This window comes from Simochromis diagramma, unplaced genomic scaffold (assembly GCF_900408965.1).
Source record: "Simochromis diagramma unplaced genomic scaffold, fSimDia1.1 OVJJ01000449.1, whole genome shotgun sequence".
In the NCBI taxonomy this organism is placed as follows: Eukaryota; Metazoa; Chordata; class Actinopteri; order Cichliformes; family Cichlidae; genus Simochromis; species Simochromis diagramma.
The window spans coordinates 2,486,427-2,509,904 of NW_024387274.1; the positions used below are offsets into that span (position 1 = coordinate 2,486,427).

The 23,478-nt window shown below is 40.3% G+C and overlaps 2 protein-coding genes across 8 annotated transcripts in view; one reads left to right on the forward strand and one right to left on the reverse strand.

Moving 5' to 3' along the window:
- Window positions 1-23,478, reverse strand: part of LOC120715599 (retinoic acid receptor beta-like) — a 301,344-nt gene that overhangs the window by 216,803 nt on the left and 61,063 nt on the right. The window lies entirely within an intron of this gene.
- Window positions 5,029-7,543, forward strand: LOC120715604. Of its 7 annotated transcripts, none has more exons than XM_040002672.1 (3): window positions 5,029-5,183; window positions 5,264-5,340; window positions 5,442-7,543. In XM_040002672.1, the coding sequence occupies exon 3, from the start codon at window positions 6,017-6,019 to the stop codon at window positions 7,067-7,069; it is 1,053 nt and encodes a 350-aa protein (XP_039858606.1). In that variant the 5' UTR covers window positions 5,029-5,183; window positions 5,264-5,340; window positions 5,442-6,016; the 3' UTR covers window positions 7,070-7,543. The 7 variants fall into 7 exon arrangements, with proteins under 7 accessions (XP_039858606.1, XP_039858605.1, XP_039858610.1 ...); XM_040002671.1 differs by having other exon boundaries at window positions 5,264-5,336; XM_040002676.1 differs by having other exon boundaries at window positions 5,264-5,336; window positions 5,617-7,543.

Genomic DNA, 23,478 nt, shown 5'->3' on the forward strand with positions numbered 1-23,478 from the left:
TTCTTTCTCAGGATGCACCAAACTGTAGATTTTGCCACTCCTAATATTGCAGCAATTTCTCAGATGAGTTTTTCTGTTTCCACAGTTTAAGTACGGCCTGTTTCACCTGCATGGAGAGCTCCTTTGACCACATGTTGTCTGTTCACAGCAAAATCTTCCAAATGTAAGCACCACACCTCAATTCAACTGCAGGCCTTTTATCTGCTTAGTTATAACACAGATTGAAATGAAGGGATTGTGTTAAAAATGCATTAGTTCCTCACATTTTTATGCAATCCTTTTGTTCAACCTTCACTTCAGCTACATCTGAGTTGTTTCACACGTTGCTCTCCAGTGTGTGCCTGTCTACTGTTTTGTATATGTCCCACAAGACTGTATCTATATATCTCTTCTGTTTGCTATTTATTCCTGTTAAATAGCACTACTGGCATGGAGCACCTACAAAGGGCTATTCTATTCTGTTCATTTAAAATTTATTGTCATAAAGCAAAGAACCAAAATTAGAAAAAAGTTTTCCAAATGTTTATGGACCTAACTCAATATCCCGCCCACCAACAGGCGTCATGATGAAGAGATAATTAATGTTATTCACTTCACCTGTCAGTGTTCAAAATGCCTCACTGGTGTATATAATGGAACCTAACAGTAGCTGTTAAAATGTTGCTGATAATACTGTAAACCAGTGGGAAACTGTGAGAAGTTACATAATTAAGGTTCCAGCCAGAGTATAGTGTCAGAAATACTACTTCCTACTACTTTCCTAACAAAGGTAATAATGCACGGTTAGGCACAGAGAATGTTGTGCTGATAGACGCTGCAAAGTACTCAACTGAAATCAAAGGAAGATCCAGCACTTGAGAACAAGATAATCAGCCTCCAATCCCTCTCCTCTTTGATTGCGACCCCAGGGCCTTGAGTCGGTACAGGAGCACTCATTAAAAGCCTAACAGAGAGTCCAGAATGATCCTGGCATATTGCATCCTTTCTAACTTCATCCACAGTACATATACAGAGGTCTGTACGGTGGCTGGGAAGTGCAAATCACATTTACAACATCAACAACAAACATGTTGTCAATTTTTTTATTTTTTTATTTTTTTAATGTAAGTTTTCGGAAATGTTATTTTGTTGTTGATGTTGTAAATGTGATTTGCACTTCCCAGCCACCGTAGGTCTGAGAGGTAGACTAGCAGGGATTAAAACTCATGAAGCAAGTTTTTAGTGTTGAATAAGCTTAAGGTTAGAGAGGACAGCTAACAGTGCCCTGCTGTTTATATTTTGAACTTCCATATATGTTTCCCAAACAGCATTAAAACATGTTTAAAATTTCAGTATTCTGGGAACCTAAGTGAGTTATATTTGTATCTTCTAATAATCAGAATACTTTATGAATCCCAAAGGAAATTATCTATTATTATTTATTATTATAAATATGTTCAGTATTTTGTGCTTTGTCTGTTTTTTCCCGCTGAGAAGACTTGTTTGAGTTTTAAGGTCTTCCTGACATTTCAAAGTATTTTTTACATGCTTTGTATGACTAATAACTGCCTGCTTTACTGCCTGGTTTCAGTTATTGTGTAAATGTCCTGTTTATAAGGTTGGAGAAACCTGCAGTCAGCTGAGACTGAAGAAGTCACCTGATGATGATGAAACGTTTCTCCCACTGAAAACGTCCTGATGAACAGAATCAACCTTTTTGGGTGTTGCTGATTTACCCATGAAACAATATCAATGTAGCCTCTATTTATAATTCATTAAATCATTATTATTATAAAACTTCTATTAACACAACAGCAAACAAATAATAATAATGGATTGGATTTATATAGCGCTTTACAATGCCACTATTCATTCACTCTCACATTCACACACTGGTGGAGGCAGCTACAGTTGTAGGCACAGCTGCCCTGCGGCAGACTGACAGAAGCGAGGCTGCCATATCGCGCCATCGGCCCCTCTGGCCAACACCAGTAGGCGGTAGGGTAAAGTGTCTTGCCCAAGGACACAACGACCAGGACAGAGAGTACGGGGATCGAACCGGCGGCCTTCCGGTTACAGATGCGCTTCCCAACCCCCTGAGCCACGGTCGCCCGCTACAAACAGCTAATTTGATAAACTGTATATGTTTAGCAAGTGACTGCTTGTAAGTATCACTTTTAGTTTGTCTTTAACAATCCAACGTGTTGCACGTCTATTTCATCCCATGTCTACTTGAAATGTGAATAACCAAAGTATATAATGACTGTGAAACTGTATTACTCTTCAGCACTATTGGAAAGCAATACAGTCCTGATAGATGTTTGAGTCTTATCACAGAATTATCATTATTTTTATGGTCAAATTAGAACAAATGTAGTTAAATTGGCCTGCTATATAAAACAGCTTTAACTGTACTTGTAAATTGTAACTACCTGTGGGAAATTCACAACAAACCAAAGTGACTGGGCACATATATAGTGGAAGTCTACACGCTTTCATTGACAGCAGTGGAGTTTCTTCAGGTCTATCGATGGCTGTTTCCAAGCTCCCTTTAGTGCAGCAGCTGCAGAGCTTAGATCCCACTAGAATATTATGAAACTGACCTAATTTTCAAGGCTTGCTGCAGGCAGTGAAATTGTGCCTTTTGTAGTTTTCATTTTAGCCTAAATAATTGATTCAACCCTCCTTTGCCTGTAATCTTTCATTTAGAATACCAGCCAGTGACAGACTCAAGGTTTGTGCCATTATAAATTAAAATGGATAAATGTGTAATAACTGCTGTTTCAATCAAATTTTAAACTCATGTGACATGATTTAAACTTCCTGGCAAAAAATTTAAAAGCCACATCTTAGTCATATGTATGCACTCATTATTTCTAGAAATGCGGGGGTTTAAAGTTAAACTTTAAATGCAACAAAGATAATAAGACTACTAACCTTTAGCCAAATGTGTCACTGGATATCTGACACATATTTGGTTCACTGTAAATCATGTACAACATGAAGCATGCCTGCCCAAAAAGAGGCCTCCTGGCTCTCTTCCCCATATGGTGGATATACACAACACCCAAAGTTTGTTTAGTAACTCCAGTCATGTGCTCACCCAGTGACCAGGGTCTGATGAAAGATTCAGAGTAAGATTTTGGAAACTACCATTGCTGCTCATGCTTCTACTGTGTGTGCTCATCTGATATCGCTTTCTGTAAATACAGCTCATGCTTCAGCTGTCTGCAGCGAGAAACCCACAGACACAGCTAACAGGTGGATGTGAGTGTTCTGCTGACAGCCCCTCAGCTTCCATCTCATTGAAACAACTTATCAGTGGAGAGAGGCCCGAGTGCCTCAAATGGATTTGACCAGTTGGAATTGAAACAACCATTTTAATATTACTCTGTAGGAGCTTCTAACTGTGAAGTAGACTTTTTCTGTTTTCCTCACTGTCTTCCTGTGAGACATGTATCAAATCGTATTCAAAAATCTAAATGATCCACTTGTCAGCTCGACCCTCTTCCCACTGTGTTAGTAAAGCTTGTGTTCCCTCATTGGCTCCTCTCATAACTAGTATTATCCACTCTTCCCTTAACACTGGGATTTTTCCTCCATCCTTGAAAACTGCTTCTGTCACTCCGATTCTCAAAAAGCCTGATGCAGATCCCAATAATTTTAATAATCTCCACCCTATATCAAACCTCCCCTTTATTTTAAAGATCCTTGAGAAAGTTGTTGCCTCCCAGCTTCACTCATACCTCAAAGACCATAATCTCTACGAACAATTTCCGTCTGGTTTCCGCCCTGATCAGAAACTGCTTTGTTAAGGATTACTAATGACCTTCTGATGGCAGCTGATTCTCATCCTTCTGGACCTTCGTGCGGCATTTGGCACAATTTCTCATAATGTCCTCCTGAGCAGATTAGCATCCAATGGCATTAGTCACACCTGGTTCACCTCATATCTCTCAGATCACACCCAGTTTATCCAACTTAAATCACACTCTTCAAGTCTCTATCCTGTTTCTGCTGGTGTGCCCCAGGGTTCAGTATCAGGGCCTCTTTTATTCGTTATCTACATGCTCCCCCTTGGCCGAATATTCCAAAAATATATATAATATAATATATTATCAGTTTTCATTGTTATGCTGATGACACCCAGCTCTACATTTCCTCCAAACCTAATTCATCCCTCCCACCTACCTCCCTCTCGAACTGTCTTATGGAGATCAGATCTTGGTTCTCCTCCAATTTTCTCAAACCTAACAGTAATAAAACAGAAGTCTTACTCGTTGGCACAGCCTCTACCTTAACAAAATCTCACAGTTTTTCCATTAATATTGAAAATTCCCCCATCCTTCCCTCCCCGCAGGTTAAGAGTTTGGGTGTCATACTTGACAGTACTCTCTCATTCCAGTCTCACATCAATTACATAACCCTTTCTGCATACTATCACTTACGTAACATTAACCGACTTCGTCCCTTCCTTACTCCCCATGCTGCTGCCATCCTCATCCATAGTCTTATTACTTCCCAGATCGATTATTGCAACTCCCTCTTATTTAGTCTCCCCAGTAAGTCCCTCCATAAAATTCAACTTCTTCAGAATTCTGCAGCTCGGGTCATAACTCGTACTCCCTTAAGAGACCAGATCACCCCATTTCTTCAACAGCTTCACTGGTTGCCCATAGAAGCCAGGATAAACTTTAAAATCTTACATCTCATATGTAAGTGCATCCATAACCTTACCCCTCATCTCTGTGATCTGCTTCATATCACCACTGTTTCCTGCTCTCTCAGATCTTCGTCTGCCACTCATCTTGTTGTTGCTTCTGCTCGTGTCATCACTGTGGGGAACAGAGCTTTCCGTCACTCTGCTCCTCGGCTCTGAAACTCACTTCCTTCAGCCTTAAGAAATATAGATTCCTCAAAACCTACTTGTTTTAACTGGCTTACTCGATTTAATACAGATTTTACTTGCTGTCAAATCGTTTTTTGTTTTTTAATTTGTTGTTTGTGGTTGTAATTTGCTGGTTTCTGTATTTTAATCTATTTTATTTTTGTAACAAGTGTCACCTGACAGTTTGTTGCTTTCTGCCAGGTGATTGGCTGAAGAGCTGTGAAAAGGTAGTGGGTGTGTGGGGTGAAGTGAGCGCTCTTCTGTGGAAAAAACCAGAGGCAATTAATTCACTCAGGTGCGAGTGGGTATACTGTCGGTAAGAGACTTTTGCCATTTTTGTTTGGATCGTTTGCTATTGCATGTGCCTATTTTTAATGTGTCATTGGACTTTTTTAGTGTGACCACGAATTTTAATAGAAGAATTGATCAAGCCCTAGATCGACTGCGCGCAGGGAAACTGATCAATATTGTAGGTATATTGAGTGTTTGTTTTAGCTTCATGATTTTGAATGGTTTTATAAAATTGCTATTTTATTGGGTAATATTTTAATTGATAATGTTGTTTGTTTTTCAGCTGTGCTGTCTCTGCTGTCCTTTTTTCGTTCTTTTGATTGATTTGTAATTTTGTTTTGGTTAGTCCGTCCAGCCATAAAGGCGGTTATTGATTGAGAGTAAGTTGTGTAAGGGCGGACTAACCTCCCTTTTGTTTTTTTGTTTAATTGTTTGTGCCACTTCCCTTTTTCTCCCAGATCACAGGCCATACATAGCACTGATTCCCAGCTGCGCTGAGACCCGAATTGTTTGCAGTGTGTGCCACGATTGCAGTGTCGCTAAGCGGGGTGTGACGGGTTGCAGTGTTGTTATTTTCGCACAGTTTGTGTGGTAAGTCTCATGTGCAGCTGGGATATCAGCAGGATGTGTTGTAAGTCCTGTCTGGAAATGACTGGGAATTATTATGTCTAACTTATGTAATAAATAAACGATCAATTTATTTCTTTGCCCCGTTTACTCATCCCTTGTCCTCGGTTACATTTTGGCGTTGTCGGCAGGATTCAAGGGAGTGGCCATTTTGTTTTGTTATTTTGTAAGGACAGCAGGGACAGGTTTGTAAGATTGGAGAGAAGGAGCAGCCAGGTCTCGATCGCCATCATGGAGGGAAGCGAGCAACAAACAATGGCCCAACGTATACAGGAGTTGGAGAATGAACTTAGAGACTTGAAAACAGCATCTGTGGATACAGAGAGACCCTCTACATCAACAGGAGCTACAGGAAGTGAATCAGAGACTATGAGACCCAATCCTGTGGTATATGTACAACAGGATAGAAAGTTGCCAACATTCTCAGGGAAGTTGGACAATATGGGCTCACTGACTCTAGATGAGTGGATTGAGCAAATGAGAGACTTTGTGCGCACGAGAGGCAGAACAGAAAAAGAGCAAGCTCAAATTATTTTTAACCATTTAGAGGGTACTGCACGCACTGAGATAAAGTTTTTGCCAAAGGAACAGAAAGAAAATGTCGAGAAAATTTTTGATACACTGAAAGAAATGTACAGCTGCTTAGATTCCCACATTTCTTTGCAACGCAGATTTTTCAATCGTAAACAATTAGAAGGCGAGTCCTTAATTGACTTTTCTCATTCTTTGATGGCCTTAATGGACCAGATTATTAAAACAGATGAGGAAGCCGCAAGAAAAGCTTCAAAAGATCTGCGTGATCAATTTTGTGATGGTGTTAGAGATCAGACATTGAGGATCAGGCTGAGAGATTTGATTAATGCCAATCCACAGTGGAGGATTCGTGAGGCGAGAGCCGAAGCGACCAGGTGGATGGCACAGTATGAGAATCAGCCTTTTAGGTCTAGATATAATCAGTCTGTTTCAGTCTCTGCAGATATGCAAGCTTCTTGTGAAAGTGTAGATTCTAGAACATCAGAATATGCTGAGTTGGTGTCCCTTTTTAAAGCCCAACAGACACAATTAGAGTTGGTCATTAAGGCCTTAAACCCACAGGAGGTGGCTGCTTCTAGCAATCGCACTTCTCGACGTAGAAGGACGGTGAATGGTAAACCCATTTGTTTTAGGTGTGAGCAAATTGGACATATTGCCCAATTTTGCCCGACATTACCCAATTCTGATGGAAATCAGCATGAAAGAGCAGCTAGGGCTGATGGCCAAACTACTGGGGCGGCGGAAAACTAGTACCCACCAGTGCACAGAGCCACACACTGGTGGGAGGGTTGCAAGGCTCCAGTAATGTAGAACTCAGTCATCTAGTTGGTGAATGCTTGGAAGGGGAGGTTGATTTGGGTGGGGTTATTATTTCATGTTTGCTGGACACAGGGTCCATGGTCACAACAATCACAGAAAGCTCTTTTAAAAATAACTTTTCTCATCTCAGTGATGAAAAGCTTAAAGACTGTGGTTGGTTGGGACTTAAAGCAGCTAATGGCCTACAAATTCCTTATTCTGGGTATATTGAGTTGGATGTTACAATCCTGGGAATTCACCTACCTCGTCGAGGGGTGTTGATTGTGGGAGATCCAACAGATAGCCACATGGCACAGAAAAAGACATCTGTACCTGGTGTGTTAGGAATGAATGTATTGAACCCCCTTTACTCTGAATTGTGTAAACAATATGGTTCTGACCTCTGGGAAGCTCCAGTTTTGAAGACTGCGCCACATGGTTGGAGAAGAGCGTTGAGATACTGCCAAATGATGGAGGCCATGGCAAATTCTCCTGAACCCCATCGTGTTAGAGTACAGGGTAAGAAGTCTTTCTGTGTTCCAGCTGGAACGCAAAGTTATGTTCCTGTTACCTGTCCAAAGATGCCTGTGAATACACCTATTGACCTCTTGATTGAACCCCTCAGGCCTGATGATGGTTTTCTCCCGGAAGGCCTATTGGTGTCTCCTTCATTGGTAAAGGGAGAAGGAGGGGAGGCTTTTGTTCCAGTTACTAATGTTGGTAAAACTGATGTCTATTTGACACCTCGTCGGGTGATTGCTACAGTTCAACTGGCCAGTGTGCTAGCAGAGGGTAACTCTGAAATACAGGTCTCTGTAAATTCACAGTGTTGTACAGCTTATATTTCCAGTCATACAATGGCAGACAATGCAGCGGAATTGGATCTGCCTGAATTTGAAAATCTTGAGGAGAGCGAGAAACGGCAAGCAAAAGTTTTATTGCAGAAGTATAGCGGTGTGTTTGCCAAGAATGAGTTGGATGTTGGTTGTAGTAAATTGATCACTCATGAAATTCCTTTGATAGATGAAACACCAGTGCGACAACCATACAGGCGAATCCCTCCGTCTCAGTATGAACTGGCAAGGGATCATATCAAACAGCTGCTGCAAGCTCGCATCATTAGAGAAAGTAGTAGTCCGCACTCATCCCCAATAGTTCTTGTTCAAAAGAAGGATGGAAGTCTACGCATGTGTGTCGATTATAGACAGTTAAACGCCAAGACCAGAAAGGATGCATTTCCTCTGCCAAGGATTGAAGAATCCTTGGATGCTTTGACTGGTGCTCAGTGGTTTTCCACTTTGGACCTGGCTAGTGGTTATAATCAGGTGGAAATGGCTGAGAAGGATAAGATTAAAACTGCATTTTGTACCCCATTTGGTTTGTTTGAGTTCAACCGCATGCCGTTTGGTTTGTGTAATGCACCCAGTACATTTCAGCGCCTGATGGAGCGTTTGTTTGGAGATTGCAGACATCAGTCGGTGCTTCTGTATTTGGATGATGTGATTGTTTTTTCATCCTCCGTGCAACAGCATTTGGAGCGGTTGGAAGAAATCTTCTCTCGTCTGGATAAAGAGGGGCTTAAAGTGAAACTCTCAAAGTGCCAGTTTTTCCAGAGGCAAGTGAAATATTTGGGGCATGTGGTGTCTGCTGAAGGAGTCTCTACTGATCCAGATAAAATAGCTGCAGTGCGGGATTGGAAAACGCCCAGCAATCTAGCAGAACTGCGTTCCTTTTTAGGATTTGCTAGTTATTATAGGAGATTCATAGCTGGTTTTTCACGCATGGCTGCTCCCTTGCATAGACTGGTCTCTGCACTCCTCCCTCCAGGTAGAAAAGGTAGGACCCCCCCAAAACCGTTATTGGATTCTTGGGATTTAGAGTGTGAACAAAGTTTTCATCAGCTCAAGGCTGCTCTGGTTTCTGCACCAGTGCTTGCTTTTGCTGATTTTCAGAAGCCATTTACATTGGAAGTAGATGCAAGCTATGGGGGTCTAGGGGCAGTGCTTTCCCAGGAGTATGAGGGTAAATTGCGGCCAATAGCTTTTGCCAGTCGGAGCTTAAAGCCTACAGAGAGGAATATGAGAAATTATAGTTCCATGAAGCTTGAGCTTGTAGCTCTCAAGTGGGCCGTCACTGAAAAGTTTAGGGAGTATCTTTTGGGTCATCGTTGCACTGTATTTACAGATAATAACCCACTAAGCCATCTGTCCACGGCAAAGCTAGGTGCCACAGAACAGAGGTGGGCATCAGAGCTGGCCGCTTTTGATTTGACCATAAAATACCGGCCTGGGGCTCAGAATGCTAATGCAGACGCACTGTCCCGCCTACATGGAACTGTAATGGAATTGGATGGTCCATTATCTAATGATATTGGAGTGCAGTGTGAGATGATTCCCAGTGTTCAGGCAGAGATAAGTGTTTTACCTGGTTGTTCTTTCTCTGATCTCTGTAGGTTACAGAAACAAGACCCTGTGATTGGTCCTTTCTTAAAGTATTGGGAGGTGGCCAGGTTGCCAGATTCAAAGGAAAGAGATGGTCTTGGTAAGGGTTCGAGGGAATTGGTCCGTCAATGGGGGCGGATGAAACAAAGGGAGTCTGTGTTGTATCGCTGCACTCATACTCCTGATGGAGTGAGGGAGGTTGACCAGCTGGTGCTGCCACAGTGTTTACAGAGCCGCGTCCTTCGTTTACTCCACGATGAGCATTGCCATCAAGGGGTTGAGCGTACACTGCAGTTGGTGCGCTCGCGATATTATTGGCCGCACATGTATGCAGATATTGAGAGATGGTGCAGAGATTGTGAAAGGTGTGTTCTTTCTAAGGCTGTTGTGCCAAAGATTAAAACCTTTATGGGTAGTATTTCTGCATCTCGGCCTCATGAAATTTTGGCAATTGATTTTACAGTACTTGAACCCTCAACTGATGGTAAAGAGAATATTTTGGTAATGACTGACATCTTTTCTAAATATACTCAGACTGTCCCTACAAAAGATCAGCGAGCCAGTACAGTGGCAGAGGCTTTAGTGAAGCATTGGTTTCATTTATTTGGGCCTCCAAGCCGTATACATTCTGATCAGGGGCGAAATTTTGAAAGCGCTTTGGTGCAACAGCTGTGTAAAATTTATAAGATAGAGAAGAGTCGGACGACACCCTATCATCCACAAGGTAATGGTCAATGTGAACGATTTAATCGTACACTTCATGACTTGCTGCGTGCCCTGCCTCCTGAACAAAAGCGCCGGTGGCCGCGGCATCTCTCCCAAGTCACATATGCGTATAACACCACAGTACATCAGTCAACTGGTATGACTCCATATTACTTGATGTTCGGGCGAGAGCCACGGTTGCCAGTGGACTTTTGGTTGGGTGCTGGCAGTGAAGTTGATGAGGACGTCACTCTTGAAGAGTGGGTACAGGAACACCAAAAGTCCTCGGCTGCTGCATATGATGTTGTGCAGCAACGGTTAGAAAGGAGAAGGGTTCAGAGAGATTTGAATTCCTCTAAATGTGCTAGTCCTGATTTGGAGCAGGGCGATTTGGTGTATATGAGAAACCACTCTGTAAGAGGTCGCAATAAGATTCAAGATTTTTGGGATCCCACGCCCTTTCAAGTAGTGCGACCTCCTCCTGGTCATGGCGTAGTATATTCAGTCGCTCCTGCTGGGCACACTGGTCCACTTCGACAAGTACATCGAACTGAGTTGAGAAACATTCCAATCAGGGAATTGGATGGAGACCAAGATGGTGGCCTACAAATGTCAAAACAGGATGATCTAACTGGAATGTTGGCCACAAATAACAGTATGGTTGATGAAGTGGAACAGATGTTTACAGAACAGGGAGATGGAGGCGATTCTGCAGTGTTGGAGGAAGGGATGTTGAGTCCCACACATGTGGGGGTGCCCCATTTGGATTGTTCTGGGGACCTAGAACCTGGGGAGGAAGATGTTGCCAGCTTGGCGCAAGGGTCTCGTAGGTCAATGAGGAAGACTGCTGGACAGCACTCAAACCCATTTAAATTGCCACAATCCATTATAAAATGAGCAAAATTTTAAGTGTGCTCTTTTTTTCAGCTCATCGTCGGGTCGCCGATGCCCTTTGAAGGGGAGGGTTGTAACAAGTGTCACCTGACGGTTTGTTGCTTTCTGCCAGGTGATTGGCTGAAGAGCTGTGAAAAGGTAGTGGGTGTGTGGGGTGAAGTGAGCGCTCTTCTGTGGAAAAAACCAGAGGCAATTAATTCACTCAGGTGCGAGTGGGTATACTGTCGGTAAGAGACTTTTGCCATTTTTGTTTGGATCGTTTTCTATGGCATGTGCCTATTTTTAATGTGTCATTGGACTTTTTTAGTGTGACCACGAATTTTAATAGAAGAATTGATCAAGCCCTAGATCGACTGCGCGCAGGGAAACTGATCAATATTGTAGGTATATTGAGTGTTTGTTTTAGCTTCATGATTTTGAATGGTTTTATAAAATTGCTATTTTATTGGGTAATATTTTAATTGATAATGTTTGTTTTTCAGCTGTGCTGTCTCTGCTGTCCTTTTTTCGTTCTTTTGATTGATTTGTAATTTTGTTTTGGTTAGTCCGTCCAGCCATAAAGGCGGTTATTGATTGAGAGTAAGTTGTGTAAGGGCGGACTAACCTCCCTTTTGTTTTTTTGTTTAATTGTTTGTGCCACTTCCCTTTTTCTCCCAGATCACAGGCCATACATAGCACTGATTCCCAGCTGCGCTGAGACCCGAATTGTTTGCAGTGTGTGCCACGATTGCAGTGTCGCTAAGCGGGGTGTGACGGGTTGCAGTGTTGTTATTTTCGCACAGTTTGTGTGGTAAGTCTCATGTGCAGCTGGGATATCAGCAGGATGTGTTGTAAGTCCTGTCTGGAAATGACTGGGAATTATTATGTCTAACTTATGTAATAAATAAACGATTAATTTATTTCTTTGCCCGGTTTACTCATCCCTTGTCCTCGGTTACATTTTACTGTTTTATTGATGTCTTTTTCTCTTTGTAAGGTGACCTTGAGTTTTAGAAAGGCACCCTCAAATAAAATGTATTATTATTATTATTATTACTTGAGAAGTCTCCTAGATGTTGCTGATCTTAACAATGCAGACTGTCCAAGTATTAGAGAATAAGAATACATAGATTTAATATTATTCTTGATATAAATAAATATTCATTTAAGGCTGAAACCGAGAGTGAAATAGCTGGTCCAATGCTTCCTTTGCTTTAACTTTATTTTCTCTCACATATTTACTTTATTGTTGGTGACTCCTTTTACACTGTGCCATGTCTAAATTTGCTGATTGAAAGAGCTCTCTCTGTTCTTGCCATGTTGCTTTTTTCATGCTTAACTCTAAGAACACCGAACGTGACACCTGAAACACAAAGGGAGAAGAGCTGATAACCTGACAAGAGACAAAGAGGAACTGTCACAATATAAACACAGCAGGGTGATTAGGAAAAATAGAGATACATGGGAACACAGCTGGAACGAATAGACATAACGAGACGGGGGAAGTGAACTGAGCACACTGAACACGGGACTGTCAAAATAACACAGGAAGCACACCGAGACGTAAACTAAAACACACGGCTTGACACTGAGAAACACATGGGAACAAGAAAAAGAGAGAAACATGGGAACAGTTTAGGGATATGAGACATGGAGAGAGAGAGACAAAGATGGAAACAAGAGATGCTGTAGGAAACTAAACAACCTCAACATTAACCTGAATCACTAAAGATAAACAATATCATCAGAAACATATAGACATAAGAAAAGCAAACTAATTCTTCAAGGTCAAAACAATAAAACAACAAGTCCCAAAACACAAACACTGGCTCACAGAACCAGAACCATGATATGGGCAATGTGAGACTGCAGGACAGTAAGACAGACGAGCTAATGACAGTCAGTAAGGAATCAAGGGGAGTTGTATAGTTGTGTTTCACAGAGACACCACTAAGGGAAAACACTACAAATCCCATTATTACCATCAATGCAATGGTTCAGGCAAAGAGGAATAAATGAAACAGATTCAGCAGTGTAAAAACAGTCATGCAATTAAAACCCTAAATGTAAAAAAGTGTTTAAATTAAAAGTACACAGTGTGTCTTATTTCAGAATCATATATTATAATTATTGCTTCAACACAAGCAGGAGCTAATCTTGTATAAAAACAATCATTTGTATGTTGAAAATAGTTATAAAGTGTCATTATGGCTGCATCTCTGATTCACATGTATGTTTTTATAGTTTCAGCATGAACTCTTTTATTTTCTTCTTTTTTTAATGTTGTGAGTTTTCACGTGGCATCCTGGTTGTTGTCCCCTTTTCCTCCCTCCACTAACCAAAGAAGTCCACTGTGGCATGATCCACTCTTCAACAGTGTTCTCTTCTACTCTTGTTTATGTTTACAATGTCTACAATCTTGAGTAATTGCTGTAATATTTCCATACAAAGATTCATATATTTTTGTAAATTTCATATTATTTCACCGTGCAAGAACGCTTCTTTTGGTACATTTGGCACACAGCTTGAGCCAACAGAGCTAAAATATAAGCTCATCACTCTCAGGAGTTGCATTCATTTACTAAAGATACCAGCTTACTGCTGGAGATTGGCTTCATGGTCATCAAGTTTAAATACAATGCCGTGCTTTAACAGGAATAATCAAATAATTAAAAGTTTATTCTAAATTTGAATAGTAAAGTCAAAACAGCAATGATTTGAGTGGAAATGGAAATCATCCATACCCATACTGGGGTATGGATCAACTGGATTAGACCCAGAGATTCAAGATTGAGTCTTTTTGCTCTGGATTTTGTAGCAGTTAGGCAAGGCAAGGCAAGGCAAGGCAAGTTTATTTGTATAGCACAATTCAACAACAAGGTGATTCAAAGTGCTTTACAGAGACATTAGAAACAAGAACAAATAAAAAGCATGATTTAAAATTGATTAAAACAAGCAAATAAACTAACTAACTAATTAACAAACAAACAAACAAACAACAGTATATAAAATCAAAACAGATAAAATCAGAACAGTAGATAAAATCAGTAGTTAAATGTAAGTTTTGAAATTTAAGCTTAAGTGTGGATTTGGTGCTTTATTCAAATGCAGCTGAGAACAGGTGAGTCTTCAACCTGGATTTAAATAAACTGAGTGTTTCAGCTGATCTGAGGCTTTCTGGGAGTTTGTTCCAGATATAAGGAGCATAAAAGCTGAATGCAGCTTCTCCGTGTCTGGTTCTGACTCTGGGAACTGATAAAAGACCGGATCCAGATGACCTGAGGGATCTGGAAGGTTCATACTGGGTCAGGAGGTCACTGATGTATTTTGGTCCTAAACCATTCAGAGCTTTATAGGCCAGCATCAGAACTTTAAAGTCTATCCTCTGACGGACAGGCAGCCAGTGTAAAGACCTCAGAGCTGGACTGATGTGGTCCACTTTTTTGGTCTTAGTGAGGACTCGAGCAGCAGAGCTCTGAATGAGCTGTAGTTGTCTGACTGATTTTTTAGGTAGACCTGTAAAGATGCTGTTACAGTAATCAAGCCTACTAAAGATGAATGCATGGACTAGTTTTTCCAGGTCCTGTTGAGACATCAGATCTTTTATCCTTGATATATTCTTGAGGTGATAGTAAGCTGACTTTGTTATTGTCTTAATGTGTTTTTCTAAGTTTAGGTCTGCATCCATCACTACACCCAAATTTCTCGCCTGGTTGTGGTTTTTAGATGTATAGATTGAAGTTCTCTGGTGACCTGTAATCGTTTTTCTTTGGCGCCAAAGACTATTACCTCAGTTTTGTTTTTGTTTAGCTGGAGAAAATTGTGGCACAACCAGTCATTGATTTCCTCAATGCATTTACCAAGAGCCTGTACAGGGCCTCGGTCTCCTGGTGACATTGTGATATATACTTGTGTGTCATCTGCATAGCTGTGGTAGTTTATTTTGTTGTTGTTTATAATCTGTGCCAGTGGGAGCATGTAGATGTTAAACAGAAGGGGTCCCAAGATGGAACCTTGGGGAACTCCACATGTGATACTTGTCTGCTCAGATGTGAAGACCATCTTGAAGGAAAGATTATTGTAATGTGGTTTAAGTTATGTTCTTTGATTAGTTGTTTTTCATGGTTTTGTGTTTATAGTTCCTAGTCTTTAGTTTTCTGTCAGATTGAGTGTATTTCTTTTGTCATGAGTTGGATCAATAAGAGTGAGGAAGTCTTTTATTACACTCACAGCAAACATGGATGTTAAACTCAACAACTATTAAAACACAGTTATATCCTAAGACTCCCCAGAAAGTTGGCAAAATCAAGATTAAAATCCTTGACACATTTTGGTGGCACTTTGAATCTAGTTTAGAAGACAGGTGACAGCTGCCAACAACAACATACTGAAGCAGGGAAAGTGTTCCAAGAAAGACAGAGTGTTATGTCCACCACTAGTCGAGGAAGACTTCCTGGCTTATTTGTCAGATCAAACTTTTGCAGTTTAACTGGACAAAGACTCAGAAGTGTTTGGTGTTCAAAAATGAGTAAAATAGAGCCATCAGGGCAACATAAGAACAAACAGCAGACAGAGGAACCTAGAGAGACGGCTCACCATGCACACTGCCGTGGTCTTCAATAGAAAAACGGGCCGCTGGACAGACCACTGACCTCTATCATTTAGCTGTTAAATTGTCATTCTTAAGTTAATTGCTTTATTATTGCAAACAGATGGCAAATAACTGCCAACCTGATTGCACTCAATCACAGACTGAGAGCACACTGATTCATGCTTCACTTCACACAGATCTGTGAGCGGTCACAGATCTCCTCCCGGTCTTCAAAGCAAACAATTCAAAAGCAGCACGACTTCAAATTCAGTGATATTGGCTGTCCCCGAATCGCCAACCAGTTTCCTCAGACAGCTTTACTGTTGCAGTGCAGATTGTTGTTTTTTCTAAGTAGACTTTCCCAGTAAAGCCCAAAACATGGGTGAGTTATGCCCAGATGTAGCGTTACTAAACATTGATTTCATACATTTATTATAAAGATGAAACATTTGAATATTGAATAACACATTTAGTAAAGTTCAGAATATTTTACTTTTCCACATACGGGCCAATTGACATATAAAAGTCGTTCAAAACAGACTTACAAAAGACAACAAAAAACCCCAAATAAATACAGCAACATATAACAACTGGGCTGACCATTGCTGCCAAGTAAGGTACAACATCATAAACACACAGTAAGTTCACAGTTTACATATCAATGTCTGGTAACCCAGTGTTTGTGTTCTTTGTTTAAGTTATACTCTTTGAATTATGTTTTTCTGTTTGTATTGTATTTATGGTTCCTGGTTTCTGTTCTTGGTGAAGGTTTAATTCTGGCTCTTCCAGAACTCTCCATGTTTTGGATTTTAGCCAGTCCTACATGGAAGGCAATCCTCCCCCAAAATGCGTGACAATGAGTAACAATGTTCTAATCTTTTGCACCCGATCTGTTTACCAGAAAATACACATTTTAAAGAATTACATTTTACGGAAAAGTCTTTTCTTCACTTTTGATTTATGTAAGTACTGGAGTCCCCTAATATTGTGACAATTATATTAAAGATATATATCTATATGTCCAAATATGCTAAACAACATGTTTTCATAGGTTGCGCTAATTTCGTCACATGACTGTACGTGGTTAAGAGCCATGCTTACAGTTAAAGCTTTGTGCATGTCATCAAGCACCTTTGGAATCATGGGGCCTTAAAAAAGCAGTGAGCATCAGTCAGCGTTAAATTAAAAAAAACCACCTGTTAAGCACAATTACAGACGACAGAGACTCACGGTGAGCGAATGGTGAGACTCCCACAGTCTGAAATGAGTCTTCATTTGATCAAACTAGACAAATGAACTGTGAAAGTTATTGACACACAATGAACAACTCTTCATTTCATGAGGGAGGGAGAGCGATGGTAGCCATAATGCCAGACCCATTTTTCACAACTGTTCCTTTTTCAGAGTAACCATGCCATTAATAATACATTAGCTTTTTATGAAATGAGAACCGGGGCAGCTAAGTTTCCCCACGATGCATGTTGATACACATAATGTACAACTCAGCCCATTTATAAAATTGTGGCCTAATCTACACTTCTGATGACTGAAGTCATCAATGGAGTTGCTGATGACAGCATTAGTCATTAGTGTGAGAGTCGAGGTGGCAACCAGTAAAAGCATTAGCAGTGTGATGTAGGTGAGGAAGACATCCTCTCAACATACCTTACTGGCTTGCAAATCTAATCCAATGTAACTTTACTTAGAGAGCACTTTAAAAACAACATAGTTGAAAGACAGCAATAAAATACAAAAACACATAGTTTCATATTTCATATCAATGAAATATGAAAAGTAAACATAAAAACTGAAAATGATATTTACAATAAATAATACTGAAAAACCAAAAAATGATTAAAACCGACTAGATGCTAACTCTGGTACCAGTCTTGAAATGCAGAGAAGAAAAGGTGCATTTTTAAATCTGGACCATTTATAAGTGTGACTGTGAGGCCTTAACAGTAACAACATAAAGTCCATTGCAGTACTGAAGACAAGTGGTCACAAATGCTTGGAACGGCCTCTCTCCAAGCCACTAAAAGAAACAAACGAAACAGCTAAAAAAGCTTTGGCAGTTTGTATTTATGTGTTTCTTTATTTTTGTTTTTAAATGTTCACCCCAAAGTTGATGACAACTGATCTGACATGCAAGAGCACCAAGTGGGGAGGTGTGACACCTGGACCAACAGAGATAAGAGATAACTCTTTATTGTCATTGCAGTCATACCTAGTACAACGAAATTGGAAACTGTCCCACGTCGGCACTACGCACAAAACTACACAACACAAAATAGTAACTTAACTTATTAAATAAAAACAAATAAAAATGAGTGCATGTTTTTATTGCACAATAGTATCATTATTATTGTTATTAGACCCCCCAAAGCTCCAGGGAGGTAGCCAATCAGGTCAGCTGTTAGCATGGATTAGGGCTATTGCCCTGTTGTAAAAGCTGTCCAAGGCCTAAATATAATAACCTCGGTGCTATTCTCTTTACAATGTAACAAGGTTAAAGCCAGCCACTCTGATGTCTTTCAGGGATTCTAACACAGGCCTGAGAGGGCCAGGGTCACTGTGTTTCGTAAACCTTACTGTCATTCGCATACAAATGAAATCAGACATTGTGTTTTTTAAATAAGTGATCCCAATGGGAAGGAAGTAAATACTAAGAAGTGGCCCAAGGATGGAACCTTGAACCACTCAACTTAGGAGGGAGCATGATGAACAAAAATGACCAAGAGAGACAGAAACCCCTTTGTCAGTCATGTACCAATTGAACATGGCAGTGCCTGTAATGCCAGCTTGGTGGAAATATCTTTCAAACTTTCAAAAGTGCAGACTGTGCTGTGGAAAGCTTTAAAAATTAACTGAAACACCCAAAAATGCTGTGAGTGTTTAAAAATACAGCACCCACCTGAGAGGCCACTACTAGTCTAAGACTGAAGAGCCAACAAAGGCATTTCAGCAGAGCTGTACCCCTGCATGTTTACAACTTCCAGGTACCCTGCCTGAGGTCAGGTTGATGTTTGTGAGCTTTTGAATATAAGGTCCAATAGTGACCCAGACTTGTTTATAACTGAGCAGAGAGGAGAGCCAGGTTAGAGTAACAATTTTTCCCAGAGATAGAGGCACAAATTCAAACCTGTGGTTCAAAACTGCAGAAGGAATGGTAATAATAGAAATGTCTTAAGAAGGTCTAATAGTTCAAATCTTGTCGATAAGGACTTTTTTATAAATCCACATGTTCCCACAGCAGCTTGTATACAGATGGATTTGGGAGAGTTTAGTTTCAAATACTAAATGAGACATTTAATTTACACACAGACTTGCGATGCAATTATTTCCAGACTACTACTTGTTATTAGTCATCTGGTCAACCATGTGTCCTTTTTGTTTTCAGTTGTTTGTTTTGCTCTCACACATATCTCCTGAGTAGTCCTAGCCTGTTCTCTGGCAAATCTCTCCAGCTCCTCCAGATTTGATGGTCTTCTCACAAAAACCTTTGTCTTCAGTTTGTCCCAAAGATTTTCAGCAGGATTCAAATCAGGGCTTTGTGCAAGCCAGTCAGTAATGTTCACTTTGGCCTTCAGGAGGTAGCTCTTCACCAGGAGCTCTTTGGGTCAATCACACGTTTGAAGACAAAGTGATGACCCAGACCCAGTGCCAGTTTTGCAGTTGACTGCTTGAGGTTTTCTTCCAGATTCTTCACAGATTCTTCTTTCTTCATGACTCTTCACACCTTGATGAGAATCCCAGCCCGGGACACACTGAGGCATCCCCACAGCATGATACGTACACTATTGTGTTTCAGTGTGGGGATGGTATGCCTCTCCTTTCTTTCACCAAACATAAGCAGCATCTCTCCAAAGAGCTCTATTTTCATCTCATCTGACCAAATGACAAACTTCCAGTATTTATAATCTTTCTGCAGGTCATCCTTCAGTCTAGTTTAAATGTGTATCTTCTGCATTATTGGAGTTTGCCCTTTATTGTGCAGAATTGTAGTTAGGGCTGCCACGATTAGTCGACTAGTCACGATTACGTCGACTATCAAAATCGTCGACGACTGATTTAATAGTCGACGTGTCGTTTGAAGCTTTGTAAGATCACAAAAGACGCAGGAATAAGTAGTAGGATTTAAGAGTGTAATAACAGACTGGAACAGAAGATGGCAGCACTGCATGTACAAGGATGCCAGCTGCCGTTAAACCCCGAAGAAGAAGAAGAAGCTGTGTCCCAGAATTCATAGTGCAGCCCAGCTCAGTTTCCAACAATGGCGGCAGCTAGTTAGTTTTAATATTACTCTTATTATTCTTTCTGGGTCACAAAATAAACGTTTAACATATTTTCAGGCGAGAATGTAGCTGTGCAAACCTCAAATATCTGCTCAGTTTATCAAGACACCACATATTTTCAAAGCACTTTTCGGAGACGTCTGTTACCCACTAGCTCGATAGCTAGCCGGGGGCTAGGCTCACTAGAGCCCTGAGAACACCGGACTCCCGGCAAATCATTTTCAAACCCACCGCCGTCTTTCGCTACTCAGGTTAAACATGATATATGAGTCACTTAGATAACTTAAAAATGTTATTGTTTGGCTTTTTTCAGTGTTTTATTTGTTCCTGAGTAAATCGGTTTGGCTGAGATTAAAGTTTTTACACAGCTGAATAAACATCAAGCAGACAGCTGATTATCAGAAGTGTGAGATGCTCCAGAATTTACTCCGGTGTCCTGTTATATTTTAGATAGAAGGAGTTTATTAAACTTCACCGAAACAATCTGCAGATTTCATTAAAATTTGATAAACTATCATCTTGTCTTTATTTTTAGTTAGCACAGACCTTAAACACTTAACGCTGTAAGCTAATGATAGTTATATGAGAGCAGATGCTGCTGGTGCAATAAGCTGTACGTTTTACGTCCAGTGGATGATGATCTGATTAGTGACTAATCGCAAAAATAATCTGTGACTAGTCGACTATCAAAATAATCGTTTGTGGCAGCCCTAGTTGTAGTGATTGTCTTCTTTGAAACTACAAATCCCAACTTGACTAAGTCATTCACTTGACAATTGTTTGTTTTTTTCTGGAATACTTCTGTTATTGTGTGCAAATAGAAATAATTTATGCTTTCTCAAGAAAACTAGTATATTTAGAAATTTTCTGTTGAAAATATTTTGTTCTGTTCAAAAAGCACTTTGGAAACTTCATCAAAAAAGCGCATTTTAAGCTAATGTTAAAAGTAGAAAGGGTTACTGTCTATCAAATTTAAAGTGGGAGCTGATTCTATAAGAGAGGGGCCTGAAAACTGAAGGCTCTACTTTTAAAACAATACAGTGACGATACTGTGAGATGCTTAAGATAAACTATGTTGCCAAAAGTACCCACCACATCACTTTCATAAGCACACGTCTACAAAATCAAGCATGCTCCTTCAGCAAACATTTATGAAAGAATGGGTTGCTCTCACTGCATTCCTGCATGATACCATGACAGGACACCACCTGTGCATCGAGTCGAGTTGTGAAATTTTCTCACAACTAAATATTCCACAGCCCTGTCCTTTTTCTGTCCTGCTGCAAATAAAAGGAGAAAAACTGTCACATGGTGATTTCCATTATTTTCACAAGAAACATCCAACATTTTAAGAGTGAAGAGCAAAAGTAGCAGCTGTTAGCTAACTACTCCTGTTTGCTCAGTACTGGTTTGTACAAATTAACAAACTGTGGTATTTGAACCTTGGTAAAAAAAACTTTTTTACAAAAGATATTAGAACAGCAGTCATACTGCTTCAAGGTATTTCCCGATGTTTATGCCTTTTGTCACTTGCATTTCAAGTCTCCACCATCTGTAGGACAATTAAGCGGCGTGACCAAAGTGAATTTTTTCTCAGAGCATTGTGAGATTTGACAATCACACAGTTGCATCAACCCTTCGGTCTGGATTTGACTCTTTTTAAACCATTTTGTCCTCGATGTGTCAAGCGAGAAAATGTTCTCAGGCACAGATGCTTATTAATACAAAGAGTGAATATCTAAGGACACCTCAGAGGGATCGCAGAAAAGAAATCCTAGTTGTGGAACAGCAGAATATTTATGTGAACTGTACTTTACCTCATATTGAACTTCATTTCACTCATTCACTCTCATATTCTGTTTCATATTTCTAATACAAGCAGCCATTCATCTCTTTGTAAGACCAGAATTACATTCTTTCATTTTTTTCAGCTAAGCACAGCGTTTCGATTTACATTTTGGCATGGTGGGTTTTATTTAGCCATAAATAGTGCAGAGCTTTATCTCTGTAACACACATTTACACAATTTGTTCTCACTTTTTCCTCCATCTCCCAGTAATCTCTGTTTCCCTGTATCTCTTGCTTTGTTTCTATGTACACGTTTATTAAACTGCAGTAGACATTGCATCCGTGTTTTGAAAAAAGAGAAGTTGGTTTCTCTCACCTGCCAAAAAATGCTTTATAGCATTGTAAAATATTTGTGATGTGTGGTTTAGTCTAGAGATTTAGTAGGTTATATTCATTTAGCTTAACAAATGCCTAAAACATTTAATCGAATAACAAACAGATCGAAACAGAAAGCAACAGAAATGCAGTATTTTTTATCATACTGCCCACTGCTATTTAATGTTAAGGACTGCACAAATTTGCACACAGTCGCACCAAACTATATCAAGATTTATGTTTGACAAGCAGCTCCAGTTGAACATTTATCCACAATAATGGACGTGTATTTCAGCAGATATATGTTCAACCTCCAAAGACCTGTTAGCAAATCTTAAGCTCTCTTTCTACATGACTTACATAAATATTCCCCTGAACATAATAATAATAAATAATATTAATATGTTTTATTTATAGGCATCTGTCAAAATAGACGCAAATAAATGACAAAATCACAGTATGGATAAAATCACATCATAAAATGAAAATCAAACAGAATAGGCAAGCTTTACAAAATGTGTTTTAAGGCTGGCTTTAAAGATGAGTGAGCATCCAGTGTTTTTCCACCATTTTCCTATTATATCTCCGGTACCTGCCCAGTAGGCGGAGCCTCGATACTGCTCAGAAAATACTGCACAGAACAAGGAAAGAACGAAGTATTGCACTGGCAATAGCAGCGACAGTGTGATTGTATGAGAGAGGTCTGCTCACACTCTTAGTTTGCATTAAAAGTTCTGACAGACCACGGGAAGAAGCTGTTTTTCAGTCTGTTGGTTTTGCACCTGACGGATCTGAATCTTTTTCCAGAGGGCAGGATGTTGAAGAGGTGGTGGTTATGATGGAAGTGGTCTTTTATAATTGCCCTGGCTCTGGAGAGACATCTCGAACTAGCAATGGAGTCCAGGGAGGAGCGTGTACAGCCGATCACCTTCTCTGCAATTCTGATGACCCTCTGGAGTCTCTTCTTATTGGCTGTTGTGCAACCAGCGTGCCACACAGAGATGGTGTGCACCACCACACTCTCAGTTGTGGCTCAATAGAAGGACACTAGTAGGTCAGTCTGCAGCCTGTTCCATCTCAGAATCCTCAAGAAATGGAGGCGGTGCTGGGATTTATTCATTAGGGCTGATGTGTTTGTGGTACAAGATCGGTCCTCGGATACGTGGGTACCGAGGAACTTAAAGGAGGGCACACTTCCCACATTCCACCTTTTATGGAGAGGGGAGGGGGATCAGTTCTTGTTTTGCAGAAGCCCATGACCACATCCTTGGTTTTCCTGGTGTTGAGGGTGAG